The 15,671-nt window shown below is 36.6% G+C and overlaps 1 protein-coding gene across 2 annotated transcripts in view; it reads left to right on the top strand.

Moving 5' to 3' along the window:
- CRPPA (CDP-L-ribitol pyrophosphorylase A) overlaps positions 1–13,321 on the top strand; it is a 63,573-nt gene extending 50,252 nt beyond the window's left edge. For both annotated transcript variants that reach the window (XR_006104738.1, XM_042476312.1), the window contains one exon: positions 12,751–13,321. Coding sequence is in view for 1 of the 2 variants with exons in the window: in XM_042476312.1 (XP_042332246.1) it covers positions 12,751–12,855 (105 nt within the window). In the remaining variant the exon portion in view is untranslated. The remainder of the gene's footprint in view (positions 1–12,750) is intronic.
- Positions 13,322–15,671: the final 2,350 nt, after the last annotated feature.

Raw genomic sequence — 15,671 nt, 5'->3', positions numbered from 1 at the left:
TCATCAAAAGGTGCCTTGTAGGAATCTGCATGGAGTTCCCTTGACAAGTCAGTAAGCTGAAAAACCACTCATACAAACTAACATTTTTCTGGGAGGAAACATGGCCTCTTCATATGTACCTCATTAGAGTGTATATTTGTCTAGTCCAAATTGATTTACTTTTGGAAATTTTTAACAGTTCTGAGTCAACCACTCTTTCACAGAATCATAGAGCTGGAAGAGATCACAAGGGCCATCCAGTCCAACCCCCTGCCATGCAGGAACCCTCCATCAAAGCATCCCTGACAGATGGCCATTCAGCCTCTGTTTAAAGACCTCTAAGGAAGGAGACCCCACCACACTTTGAAGGAATGTGTTCCACTGGCAAACAGTTCTTACTAATGTTTAGGTGGAATCTTTTTTCCTGTAGCTTGCATCCATTGTTCCATGTCATAGTTCCTGAAGAAACAGAAAACAAGCTTGTTCCATTGTCAATGTGACATTCCTTCAAATATTTACAGGGCTATCATATCACCTCTTAACCATCACTTCTTCAAGCTAAACATACCCAGCTCCCCAAGTCGCTTCTCATAGGGCATGGTTCCCAGACCTTGCACCATTTTGGTCACCCTCCTCTGGACAACATCCTTTTTGAATTATGGTGCTCAGAAGTGGTCACACTATTCCAGGAGAGGCCTGAGCAAAGCAGAATAGAGTGGTACATTTACTTCTCTCGATCTTGACACTATACTTTTATTGATGAAGCCTAGAATTGCATTGGCTATTTTAGCTGCTCCAACACACTGTTGTATATAACTAATGAGGAGATGGAAGATTTATAAGGATTAGCACTATAAATGAAGTTGCAGATAGTAAGTTGCTCTGAGGTATTTGTATATAAAAGCAGCATATTGATAATAACTTGTACAGCAGTATTTACATACTTTTACAAGTTACCTAGGCTGATTAAACCTCACTGAAGTCAGTGGGAGTTTAGCAACCTGAGTGTATACAAAGTTACAGTAATTTGTGCTGTTCATAAAACCTTTTGTATATATGTGACATAATTGTTCTATTTTATAGTCGTCTCTGTTATACTGCCTATAAACAAGTCATACAGTTGCCAAATGAGACAAATTAAGGTGAGAGAATCAGAAGGGTTAACCTTCTGGAGTTCAGGAAAAGTTGACAATATTTTCAGGTAAAATACCTCACCAAAAAACTTGATTGCTCAACAATTTTGACCGTCAATGAGTTTTAATTTTTAATCCCTCGAGCATAAATATCATATATCTTCATCAGTCATCAGTGATTTTATTAATATAATTACAGTAACAGGTAATAGATCTTCATTTTGTCCTGATTTATAATTATAAACTTATTGCCAAAGTTCCAACATTTTATATTAACACAAGACATTCATTTGCTTGCTAGTGCATGTATCCTGGCAATGCACATGTTCAAAAGAGTATTTTTATGGACAGGAATACATTTATACTGTTTAAATGGTGGTCATCTCTATTTCTGAGATATGGTAATAAAGATACATATCACTAAGAAGAGCATATTCCTAGCAAGAGTTTAGTGGTTAGTCAATGTGCCTTGACTCACTTGTTTTGAATCGGCTCAAACTATTTGTCGAGAAGATGGACTGAGAACAGAAAAATACTATTTTGTTTCAAACAGTTACATGAGTAATTTACTGAATTTTATTTTCCTTTCTATGAAACTGACATTATTTTCATGTGTCAGACCATTAGTCATACCCTAAGAGTTAATGTTCATTCTTGATAATTTATGTTCTGTTTTGTTTTTATTTGCCTTGGTGCAGAATAGTTTATATAACTCTTTTGGTGATTTTTTTTATAAAAAGCTCTGTAACTATTGTTTTGTGTTTTTTTCTGTACAATTACCATATATACCTTATACATAAGTTCACCTCATGTATAAGTCAAGGGCAGGTTTTGGGGTGATAATTATGGATTTCGATATGACCCATGGGTAAGTTGAAGGTAAAACTTTGGCACATGTAAGAAAGGCTCTAAAGGATGAAGCAAACAAAAATGATGCCAAAGAACTTTAAAAAGTACACCAGAGTCCTAATGTCCTATATACCTACTGTTGCAGGGGACTCTGAAAGCTCCCCTGTCCCCTCCCCTCTACAAGCCTTCAGAGCCATGCAGGGCTCTGGAGGCTCTTCCACCCTGCCAAAGCCTTCAGAGTCCCATGTGGCTGCTGATACGTGGGACTCTGAAGGCTTCTTTGCCTCCTCAGCAGCCACCACTACTGAGGGAGGGGCATTGTGGCCTTCAGAGGGCCCATTTAGGCTATGGTACTGCTGCTGGGGAAGTGGGAAACCACCCTTTCTCGCCCAGTAGCTGTGCCAGTCTCTCTAGGTGTACCACCCCACTCTGAACCCACCACACCTGCATAGTGATGCTACTGGGCACAGTAATAACAGTAAAACTCTAAAATATACAAGTGCAGGAAGAAGGCAGAGTATGCCATCTGAGATACTATCCACAGAGCACGCAGCTGGGTCCTGAGCATCCTCACACTGAGGTGCCTGCCCTCCAAGTGCATCCTCGAAATTGAAGGCTATCTCTGAAGGCTCTGGGAAAATCAGTTTTCTGAGGCAGCCTTACCATAATGCCTTTACTTTCAAGGACCCATCCAGAAGGCAGGCACTGTGGAGAGAGACTATCTGTGAGCTTGCAGTTCCTTTGGATGGAAGCAGCATTCTGTGACGTCCCTCCCCCACCATTGTGCATTTCTGAAAAAGTGGAATATCATAACATAATGCACTCCACTCTCAAACCTCTGAACTCAATTGTGTTTTAATATGCAAACCTTTTTGCTTGTTTGTTTCTTGAATATTTATTCTATTTTACTGTGCACTTCTAAATAATACATTGGATGGAACTTGTTGAGGCTTACTTTTGAGTAAGCAAGCCTAGAACTGCATTGCAATCTTCTTCAATGCAGCTGTTTCTGTCATGGTTTAAGTTACAAGAAAGACTTGCAGCTACCACAAACTTTGGTAATTATTTCTAAACAAAGTAAATGCACCTAGTTAAAATAACTTTAGGGTTGTAAATCAGGGATATATATCACAGTCATTGCACCTATTTAATGTACAGTGCAAAAGGTAGTGCAACCCCAATTCAAAGATATCCCAGTTGTAGTTGGTGAGGAATAAGCATAACTTTCTTCTGTTTTTCTAAATTTTCTTCTGCTGGCAAGGAAAAGAAAAAGATCAGCTGCTGAGTAGAAAAAAGTAGACCAAGAAGGTCTGGGTGAGTGAGGACCTAAGTCAGACCAGACCTCCTCCAGCCCAGGACATAGTTGTGGTGCAGTCACAAAGGTAGGCAGGACCAGGGCAGGCCTAAGAATTTCCAAATGTTTAAATTCAGTAAAGCTTCATCTAATGTCAGCTTAGCTGGTTCTTAGAGGCTATATATACAAGCCAAAAGTCCCATGTTCCCTCTCCCCCAGCCTAGAATTGTTTTGTGCAGACAGTGCAGAACAACAGCCCCAGTCTGGGATTAGCCAGACTGGACACTGATCTGACAGTTTCAGCCAACCCCAGTCCAAAAGGCAGTTAGTGCAGTCTTTTAAACCTACCTGTTGTTTGCACTGGAGGGCCTTCCCATGGGATGCAGCAGTGGGGACAGGTGAGTGGGTGGCTACACAGCATGGCAGCAGACAGGTATGTGAATACCCACCTATCACCATGCTGGCCCAGGTAGGTACTGGGGGTGGGAACAAGCTAGGACTGCAGATGGGATATCACAGGGTTAGCCCATGGTATCCTACCCCTGTGTATAGGCCCTTGACTATCTTGGCCAGTTACAACTGTGCTCTAAATCTGTAAGAAATTCTGTTTACTATTGGTTTTGTAGCTTATTAATGCATTTAAGCCTTTTTGGAAATAAACACTTCTGCGGTCTAAACTGAAGGGAGGATACTATTTATGTGCATTGTCTGTTTTAATTCATGACACAGAGTGGGACATTGTTTTTGAATAATATTGAAACAGCTAATTTTGATGGTGAAATCAACAGAAAGGCAATACGTATTCTTTCACAGAGCAGTTAAAATTCTTCTTTTACTTAACTCTTTCCCACAACCACTAATCTGAGTGAAACAGACAAGACATTTTAAACAGCAAATATGGAAATGAGGAAAAGGCAAAGACAATTAGCCCAGAGTTTGGTTGCCAGTTAATTGTCTTTGTTGTTCTGCTCCTTTCTTTTCTACATTCTTTCCCACAGCTATTTACTTAGAAACAAGTAGTGCAACAAACAAAAAACATTATTTCTAAAAGATTTAATAATAATAATAATAATAATAATAATAAATTTTATTTATATACCGCCCTGTGGCGAACCAATCCGGGTGGTTTACAACATTAAAATAACACACAGCATAAAAACAATATATTTCCCTCCCCCCCTTAAAAAGTTATTAAACTGCATATCTAATTTAAAATCACAATAACTAGTTAAAACAACAATAAATTAAACAAAATAATACCAACCAATAAACCACTGCAAGTTCAATTCTAAAGAAAAGAAAAGGGGGCTTTGGGGACATTACTGAGGAGGGGGGAGATCCTGAGATCCTGAGGCTGGGATATTTCAGTCTGGGAAGGCCTGCCTGAAGAGATCCATCTTGACAGCCTTTTTGAAGCTGTCCAAAGATGTTAATTGACGGATCTCGTCCGACAGGTTCTGTAGGTCTTGATCATACAGATATAATGTGTTTGCAAATACCGTAGTTTGACTATTATTCTGGTATGTCTATTTACCTAGATTGATGGAGTGTGTGTGTGTGCCTTCAAGTCACCTGTTGACTTACTGCAACTCCATGAATTTCATAAGGTTTTCCTAGGCAAGGAATACTCAAAGGTGGTTTCACCGGTTCCTCCCTCTGAAATATAGCCTACAGCTCCTGGTGTTTGTTGGTGGTCTCCCAGTGAAGTCCTAACCAGAGGTGACCTTGCTTAGCTTCCAAGACCAGACAGGATCTGGTACTTTCAGCGTATTTAGGGTTGAGCTTGTGTTTTGTTGAATTCTTTCTTTCTTTCTTTCTTTCTTTCTTATCAGCTTTTTTTATTTTGGAAAGGAAAATAATTAGAAAATAATTATTAGAAAATAATTTCTAACAAATCACCATTGTATCTGACCTTCATAGTTTATTGAAAGGGAGCATAGTTACGTTGCCAAAGTACTTCAACACTCTGGCTTCAATCCGATATATCCCATTGTATATAATGTACAATGATATATGGGATCTCTTCTGGCAAGCCTATCCACCCAATCTTCTGTAATGACACCATTCACTCTTCTATCTAGGATCAGAACATTTTATCTTATAAATGTTGACTGCACTGTTTTTAACTGTTTTAATGTTTGAAATTATATGTTTTATTCTTTTATTTTATTGTTACTGTTGGGTTGTAATCCCACCTCAATCCACCTGGGAAAGGCGAGAAAATACAAATAATTTATTGTTGTTGTTGTTGTCGTTGTTGTCAAGGGGACACTTGTTGTGTGTACATGTTAACCTTTCTGTGTTCCTTCACTGACTTTTGTAGATTGTTCAAAACTCTGAACACAAGCAGTGCTCTGGCAATATCAAGGAACAATCAATATCAGTACAAACCAACGATGTAGTATGATGTCAATGTGTGGGAAATCTGAAATTCACATCTTCCCACATTTGTCTCCACTACCCTATGTTGAGAACACTGTTCCCTTGAACTCAATGGAGTTTGGTTATGAGCAGGAATGCATTAGTATTTGCATTAAGTGAGTCTACTCCAAGTATGACTAAATTGGGGTGTAACCTATTTATTATATTCTCAACTAAAGAATGTCTTAATGTAAACCTTAGACAGTAAATTCAACTACTCAAAGCACAATGAGTTTCAAGCTGTGTGTTTAATTTTTTTTAAAAAATCACATAGCAAAAGCTGGGTTTCATTAGCAAAATGAAAACTGGAAGATGTTTTAATTTTCATTATTTAGTTATTTGACAAAACAAACACTGTTGTAGCTTCAGTTTGAAAATTAATTTGCAGCAACTAACAGTAGGGAGGTTTGCAGTTGTGATGACTAGCTGTGATGTATAGTGTATGGGTGAGCATTGCCAGCAAGAAAGAAAATCATTTGTGGTTTTCAGAATATTATTTGAGTTAGGATTAATTCATTGTTTCTAAAATCTAAGTGGATATTGTGTGATATGGTTTCAATGCAATAAAATGGAAATTTCAAACATGTTCACCTTGGAAAACATCAAGATTTTGGTCTTATTAAACCCCCCCAAACTCCAGATCAGATGGTGATGAAAAACATGGCTTCTTACAGTACAAGTTTTAATTGTTCATTCCTTTGGCTACAAATGTGCATACCTAATACTTTTCAATAATGTTATAATAGTATGATGTAAGAATTTTTAGAAACTAACTGAGAAAAGCTTGAGAGCATTATGTGTCAAGATATCTGTTTTTGTGGTTGTAAGTGTTGTTAGAATATGTTACAGGTGGTGCTTAGGCAATATAATTTCCATATTCCATTGCATTTTATTTTAAGTTTTGCAAATACCAAAGAAAAATACTACAAATTCAATATACCATTAAAAGTATAAACATTTCAAAGAAAGTTTAGAACTTCTCATATAGGTACACCTAATTTGTTAGTTTTTAAAGCACAGAATATAATATTTTGGTTGAAAATTGTAATTTGAAAAATTGTAAAGATCCAGTAGGCTACTTAAATTCATGTTACTTGCCCAATGATGGTAAATATAGTATGTTTTTGGTAATGTAAATAGAAATTTTGAAATAGCTCTATCAATCTTTTTTCTTTATTTTCTTAGAGAGAAGGGTTAATCTTGTACAGTTTTATGTTTTGTACACCTTAAAGGAAAAACAGTGGAAGCCATCAAAATAATTAGGTTTAAATCTAGTTTTGGGGTGGTTTTTTTTTGTTTGCTTTAAAGTTGTTTCCAACTTAGGGTGACACTTATCACAGAGTTTTCTTGGCAAGATTTATTCAGAGATGTTATTGCCTTCTTCTGGGGCTGAGAGGATGTGGCTTGCCCAAAGTCGCCCAGTGGGTTTCCATGGCTGAGCAGGATTCAAACCCTTGCCCTCCAAAGTCTTAGTCTGGTGCTCAAACCACTACATCATGCTGGCTCTATGCAAATCTATTTTAGTCCTTTCTATAGTAGGCATACTGAAATAAATGGGACACCACTAAGATAAATCCCATTGATTACAATTGGTTGACCCCAGTTGGGATTAACATGTAATTTACACACCAATTATGGATTCACTTCAATCAATCCTATAATAAACATTAGCTTTGTATATCACCATGTTCATGATATTCCATTTTAATAATAATTGTACAGTTATGTTGCTGTGACTGGTTCATGGAGGCATTATTCCACTAGGGTTGTAATAATGCCCAGTTTTCAAGGGCTTTAATATTTAAGGGCTAGTATTTGAGAACATAGATTACATAAAACACATAAGAGAATCTGGAATTATTTTTCCCTATTTCTGAAAGAGCAATAGCCTTTGAAATGCATAATTTTGAGTCACACTTAACATATTTGAATCCATAGGATAGAGGCATTTTTGGAGTGGGAAAACATAGATACACTTCCATCACTAGGAATTTGTTCTCCCAATGCTGCTTTTATTATATCTAAAAAAAGAAAACCAAAAAAAAAAAAAAGGGGGGGGGGGAGAAAAGGAAAGGAAAGGAAGGAGTATTAGAATTCCATTACAAGTTGAGTATCCCTTATTCAAAATACTTGGGACCAGAAGCATTCTGTATTTTGCCTTTCCCCCTGGATTTTGGATTACCTGTATTTGTATAATGAGATTGGAGAGAGACTGAGGATTTGTGGAGTCCAGGAGTAAAACTTGGCATGAATTCATACCTTTTGCCATTTCACAGATCCTCATGTCTCTCTCCAGCCGCACAAATACAGCACAGGTAAATAGCTCAAAATGTTTTGAATTATGGAGTATTTCAGATTTTGGAATTTTCTGTAAGGGGCACTCATGGATATGCATTTACTCTATATATTAACATATACGTCTAGAAATTTTAGTTAAAAAATTGACCCCCAAAATCTGGGTGGATATATGAATAGGTGTACTTTAATTCTTATTTATAAACTAAAGGAACCATCCCATTCTTTGAGTAGAATCATAGGGTTGGAAGAGACCATCAGGTCATCCAGTCCAACTGCCTGCTGTGCGGGAATACAAAATCAAAGGTGAGTGCTTAGTCCATGCTGGAAGCACCTAAAAGAAACACCAACCCCCTCTACTCTTACTCTTTCCATCGCAGCATCACTTCTGATTTTTTTTTAATGCCTGAATAGGAAAGTGGCAGTGATGGCACTTTTCCTTAAAGGAGTGCTCTGGGAAATCAGGATTTGAAGAATTTGAAAAAGACATTTGTGTACGTTTGTGAGCTTTATGGGTTAAAATCAGGCAGAGTTACCACATTAAAGTTAATCACTGCTGATGTAGTCACCATTTTATTTGCTTTGTTGTTTCATCCTTTTTGACATGTGCACATTTTCTTAGCCCTGCCTGTGTCTAGTCACCTCCACCATACATAGAACTGCCACAATTTACTGTAGCTCCTTCCTCATCCATCCAGCCAGCCTTTAGGGTGAGCACAAATAGTTACGCCTACTGGAATTTTCTATCGTTTTCCTTTGCTTCGGTTTTTACATCCTTTGTTTCATGTCCCTAAGTTTTACCCTTGACTTACTGTATATACTCATGTATAAGTCTAGAAATTTTAGTTAAAAAAATGACCCCAAAAAACTGGGTTGGCTTGTCCATGGGTCAATGTAAGTACTGTACTTTTAACTCTTATCAAAAAAGGAACAATGCCCTAGTGAAATGTGAGAGCTTCAACCCCCCTCTACTATCTCATCCATCCACCCTTTATGGTGAGCACAAACAGTTATGCCTGTCAAAATTTTTAGTAAGTTCTTTAGTATTGTTTTCTTTTGCTTCATCCTTTACATCAGTTGTTACATGCTGCTAAGTTTTATTCTCAACTTATCCACAGTTCATATCAAACTCCATAATTTTGGCCCCAAAAATTGCCCTTGACATACATGAGATCAATTTATAGTTGAGTATATACAGTATCCATCGGTCATATCGAAATCCATAATTCTGGCCCCAAACCTGCCCTCAGTTTATAGTTTGAATATACATGGTAGTTTTATATTTGTCACAGAGTCATAAAGCTGAAGCCTCCTAATGAAATGTTGTCACTTAGCTATTTATGACTGGACTGTGAAATTTAACAGTCGCCAAAACATTAAATTTAAAATAACTTTCCAATTTTGGATTATAGGTAAAAATGTTAACACATTTCATAATTTAAAGAAATGCTCATAAATTTGCATTTCTGTCACTTTACATTGGACTACCATGTAATCTTTTATCAGAAGATAACAGCTTAAGAAGAGTATTGCTGAATTTTTACAAAGAATTGTGCTGTGTACATAGAAGACTTTGTTTTTAAAAAATCACTGCAGTATATCATCACTTCTGCTCAGTCATCTCAACTGGATAATCTATAAGTAAGAAATGTTTGGAATGAATCTGTAGTTATTAATTGTTCTTAGTTTCTAAAAATTATTCTCAGTATCTAAGGGTCAGGATTAACTGAAGATTGGAATGACTTAATAATAAATGTAGATGAATACAGTAGATGTTGCATCTTCACATTTTTGTCTAGACATGGAAGTCTTAACATGAAAATTATTGTTTATAAGTACATTTTATGAGAAACAAGATGATTGTGCTTTAAATTGAGAATATAGAAAAGTGTTTTCTGCTTCATTGTTTTGTGCCACAGAAGATTTAATGTGTTCCAAAACTCACCACAAAGAAATTTCCTTTTATAAGTTAAATAATATAATATTGCTCAGCACACAGCATGTAGATTCTTGCTAAATTCTTCCATCATTGTCAAGTAATGCTATTGCTATTTTTCATCTCTTTTGCAAAAGGGTCACATGATCCCCCCAACCCATTTTATCATTTCAACAACCCCTTGAGATAGGTTAAGAGGGAGTAGGGAATAGGAAGGGAGAGACTGGCTGAAGGCCACCCATAGAGCTTCATGCCTAAGTGGAGATCAGAGGTCTTCCCAGTCTGATCAAATGCTCTAACCCTAATGCACACATGGACTTTAACTGTCATTGAAATCAGTTGATCATTAGTGACTTCCTGAGAGACGGTGAGGTTGAGAGGCTGATAAGACTGTGCCTTGTCCAAAGTCACTCAGTTGGTTTCTGTGGCTGAGTGTGGATTTGAACCCTTGTCTCCCAGAATCCTAGTATAACATTCAAGCCACTACACCACATTGTATGCACTATAGCTCTGTTTATGCTTACTATAGGAGAATGTTGCTAAGATCATGCCCTGCATGGCATGAAAAATAGTACAATTGTTCCTTCTTAGCTGCGGGGATCCATTCTAGACCTCCCTCTCCCATGGATAAGAAAAAACATGCACCCTCAGGTCCCATTGCTGACACGGCTTGGAGGAAGGAGGTCTGAAAAATCAGATGAAGGGACATCAATAATTTAATTTATCCAAATGATATCATACTGGTAGCAGAAAATAGCGAAGACTTGGAATGATTACTTTGAAATAAAATATGAAATGAAATACAAATTGAGATGATGATGATGATGATGATGATGATGAATGTCAAGGAAGAAAGTCAAAAGCATATTTACAATTGAACATTTAAAAAAACAAAAAAAAAACAGGAGAGGTAGCTGGATGCTAGCAAAGGAAGTCTTACCTTCCCATACAAGAGAGAGAGAGAGAGAGAAATATGCTTATTGTTCCCTTTACTTTCATTTAATCCAAACAGAACTCTTGAGTCACTTTCCCCAGCTTCGTGGAAGTTACACTTGTTTCTCATTCAGCTTGCACACATCCCTGTGACAGAGATGGATGACCTATGTGAGCTCTGTTTTAGATGAGATGTAGAATGGAAAAACAAAAAGCGTGGGACGCTTTCTGTTCTTCTCATGTCACCATCCCTCAAACCATTACTCTAAAATCTCTATGTAACTTCCTTTTGTAGCTTTGTTCTCTTGTTAAACTGTTTTGTGTTAATTTGTCCTGGTGCTTAACTTAAATCTTCTTCCCACTGCTGAATGAATGCCACAGTTCCTTTCCAAGCTTCCATGGTCAAAATGAATATTTGTTGCACCCTTTAAAAAATTTTTTTTATTTAAATATTATTAGCATATTTCCTCTCTTCTTTTATATGAGTTAAATTGCATCCAGTTCCATTTCTTTTCTTTTCTTTTTTTGTGGGATCTGTCTTCTAAACCCTTCATCATCCTTCATCATCAGTTCTCTGAATTACTTTCAAGAATTAGGAGAACAATTCACCATTCATCATAGTTTTTAATATATGTATTTGTATTATCTTGATACAGCAAAGCTTCTGCTTCATTCATATATTGATCAGAAACGGAAAGCAGCATATGGTTGTGTTCTACTGTATCTTTACTTTAATTTTGTATGTTTTCTTAACTCTTTTTTGCCTTCTGTAATAAAATTGCAAATGATTTGGATGGATGTCCCCTCCCCCTCCCCCAAGAAGCTGGAAACCTCAAACTGGTTTTCCTCAACATAGGAAGAAGTGTTTAAGATCTTCTAAGATGTATCTGCTTCTTGTGATCAGAATAATTTACAGAATATTCTTGTTCTTCTTTCATTGGCTGATAATCTAATATGTATTTTGATAGCAGCTGTATTGAAAGACAGGCATTCAAATACAATATGTTGGTCAATATCTTATGCAGAAAATCTGTTTAAATAAATGAAGCATTTCCTCATCCCAAAGCTGATACGGTTAATGAAACTTTTGCAATAAGAGTGGAGAAATTGTATGACTGGCAGCATTCCAGACTATTCTTTTCCAAATTACATCCATATGATGTGGTAAATGTTGTGGATCTTTTCTTTTCGGTATAAAAGTCTTGTAAACCATCCATTTAAATAACAATAACATTACAAGCCAGAAAGATTCAACAAGGTTTTAACTAACTTGGATTCATTGAACTAGCAATTTGACAGAATGGTCTGTTTTTGGAAGTGCAGCATGGAAGGACGCATTACCAAGATCATTGGCTTTTTGTTGTTGCTGGTTTTACCGGTTTTGCTAATGAGTGAAAGAACTATTTTTACATGATCCATAAGCATAATATAATTAGGGTCCCAGAGCTACAAGAGGAGCAGTGGGTGGTCAATAATGTGCAATAATTGGTGTAGGATAAGAACAAGATCTCTGCTGCTTATTTTGTTTTCCTATCCCAGTATGATAGTTTACAACATGTGTAAATGTTTTGTTTATCCAAATCTGTGAACATCTGACAGTCAAATCTGAAAAAATGGAAAAGATGCTGTGACACAAAGGTGTTCTGGCCATTGGAGAAGCAAAGTCTACTGCAACTGGCAATGATTGCTCAAGACCTCATGAAAAGTTATTTCTCTCCCTTGCTATGTGATGTCTTAATATAAAATAAAAAAACACTAGAGATTTCAGATACTGAGCCTGTGACTCAGTTTTCACTATGGAGCTTTGGGTCTTCCCTGCTTGCTAACATTTCTCTTCAACAGGTGTGTTTTCAATTGAACTTTGTTGAATTTAAAGTAAATCATGACTGTTTTTTTCTCTTATCTTTCAGGATGATGTGAAGCTTCAAGAGACTGTAGATTCGTCTGTTTCACTTATCACAGCTTTAATGAGGGACAGAAATCCTGTCTTTGTTGGCCAGATTCTAGTAGCATGAAACAGAATGGCAGATTTTTCAAGAAGACTTTTTACAGTCTTTCATATTTTTTTAAAAAAACATGGGTGTGTCTGTATCCATATTAGGAGGGAAACTGTTATCTACAAATATGCAAATTGCTTCATTATAAACAACATTTTGACTGAAATAAAATTCAGAAGACTACCGAGTGCATCTCAAGCTATCTGGCATGGGAGACCAGCATTTTCTCTCTCAGTGTTCCTGAGGTTGGCTTCATATTTATACCATATGAATTGGGTTAGTATAGTTTCCTGGAAACATGCTATGGACCAGTAGACTGGCATCAAACTACAGACTCCTACTTTTAACAACACTGCACTGAAAATAAATTTACCATCAAAAGAAAATGGGGACTTAAGTACAATTGAAGTTACCTTTGTACTTTGAATGAAAATATGAATATATAAGAGGAATATATAATATAAAATATAGTTATTATAAGGTACATAAAGTCGAGCTGTATGCTGCCTTGAGTGCCTTTCAGCAAAATAATAATGAAATATGATATATAGGTTTATTTGTGTTCTAACCAGGCATGAATGTAGAGCAAATGAAAATCTATTTAGGCTGAATGAGCCCAACTGTAGTATCCTTAAATTAATCCACAAGGAGATTTAAGCATGTATGTAACTTATCTTTTGAAACAAATGGAACTAATTGAACAATTGAACTAATTGAATGCACAATTCCCATTAAATACAATAGTGTCCCTTATATAAAAGAGCAAAATCAAGGTCTGTTTTTTTTGCATGTGTACATATGTGTTTGTGCGCACACACGCGTGCATGCATGCACGCACACACAGAGAGAGACTATTTTCAAGCCATAGATGGTTGAATCCATGGATGCAGTGGATCAACTGTATTAGAAGAGGGTCAGGTTCAAGTATTACAAAGAAATAAAAGTTTATTTCTGTCTATTTTCTGTGTACCATGCATAATTCTATATACCTTGTCATATTTCACCATTTGAGTCTTATGGTTAGTTGCCTCTTTTTAAAGATTCATTTATATCATATTAACATTAAGTATGAATGAGCTAGCACCAGTTATGTTTATGTTCTTCAACTGAATGTTTTTGCACAATGTATAAATAAGTGTGTAAAGGGAATGAAAACAAATCTGGTTAATGTTTAATAAGCATGATACAATTTTGTGTGCTTACATGGTTATTCATGCACAACTTAGTTGAGGTTGACTTAAAGTTTATTAGTCATTTCATGTATTCTTTTGAACATCTGGAAGAGAATAACAAATGCTTATATTCTGACTGCTTGGTCATATTCTTGGGTGCAGTTTTGTTTAATGCAGTTAAAGCTCACTCATTATCACAGAGTTGATTGAACAATCACATCATTTCTGTGCAGTGATTCCAATTTTTAGGTCATTGTTGCTGATAATTTTTTGAGCTCACTCCAAGGAATATAGTGAAATGAAAGCAGGTACTCAGAAAAGGAGATGAAACAACCACACAAAGCTTGTAGCACACATGGGCAGGCTGGTGTGCTCTGGTTGTTTAACACCACAGCTTTCATAATACCTGATCCCTCACCATTGCTCATGCTGGCAGTTAGTGTCGCTGAGAGTTAGATGTCCAAAACATCTGGAGGGTACCAAGTTACTTATTCCTTTCTCTAGGGAGATGACTATATGAACTAAAAGAGAATTGTAAAAGCAAACAAATGAGATGACTGCCCTAGAGAGAGTCTGTCATGTCATTCTTTTGTTCTTCAAAAACAACTAGTTTGTCAGTTTTCCTTACGTACATTGTGCAATTCCAGTTGAGTCTCAGCAGTCCTCAAAAGGGGGCAACTACACAAAACATATATTCTCACATTTTTCTAAATGATGGGACAGATAATCTGAGTAGAGTTACCTTTGCTTAGGCATACATAAAAATGTCAGAAGGATTAACTATGAATCCAAAACTAGATCCCCCCCCACCTTACCTCTGCTATGAAATCATAGGGCTTTGAGACACTCTTCATTTCCTCTTTGCTACATGGGGTTAGTAAGGGCCTACCTTGTAGGGTTGTTGCATGGATACAAAGACTGTATTCATTATCTCAATAACCGTATAGAGTTCGGTGGTGGTGGTGATGATGAATCCAGTTACAGCTGATCCACTGAATCGATGTATAAAAGTCTCATTCATTCAGTGGGTCTGCTATATTACAATAGCAATAGCAAGTGCATTTCTATACAACTAAAGATTAAAAAATAGTTTGTTATCTTCATCTTCCTTCTTAGATTGTCAAATGGCATATTTTTACTTATTATTTTTGTTGAAATGTAAATTTTATAACATTGGTGTTTTTTTGCTACTGTTATAGAATCATTATATTCAAAGTCTCCAGAATCATGCAACTGCAAATGTCTGTCAAAACTCATGGTGCACAAAAACATTTCTGCATTTTAATTTATCCAAACCTACTTACATACCTTAATATTCAAGGCTGCTCAGGTTTCCTGGATCATCAAGAGTGATCAGTTGCATATCCTCCATTTCAGGTGAAAACTGGGACACGTATCCAAGTAACATCAGAGTGTGAGCAAAAGGATGTGGGTAGGATACAATAGCGCAAAAGTTACTAATGAGGAAGGACACACAAAACAGAAAACCTGGTGGTTAGGAAAGCCTGAAGAAAAGATATTCATATGAGTCTACTGGGAATGACAAAACTTTGCCCTCTTTTCCTTCCTGCTGAATTGAGTGCAAACTACTTCTGCACTTGGAACTTAGGGCTCAAAGAGACAGGCCAAAATAAAGCTGCTTCAAGTCACTTTGGAGGTACG

This window comes from Sceloporus undulatus, chromosome 6 (assembly GCF_019175285.1).
Source record: "Sceloporus undulatus isolate JIND9_A2432 ecotype Alabama chromosome 6, SceUnd_v1.1, whole genome shotgun sequence".
Taxonomy (NCBI): domain Eukaryota; kingdom Metazoa; phylum Chordata; class Lepidosauria; order Squamata; family Phrynosomatidae; genus Sceloporus; species Sceloporus undulatus.
The sequence above is the reverse complement of the archived record's forward strand: the minus strand, read 5'-3'. Positions and strand labels throughout refer to the sequence as shown.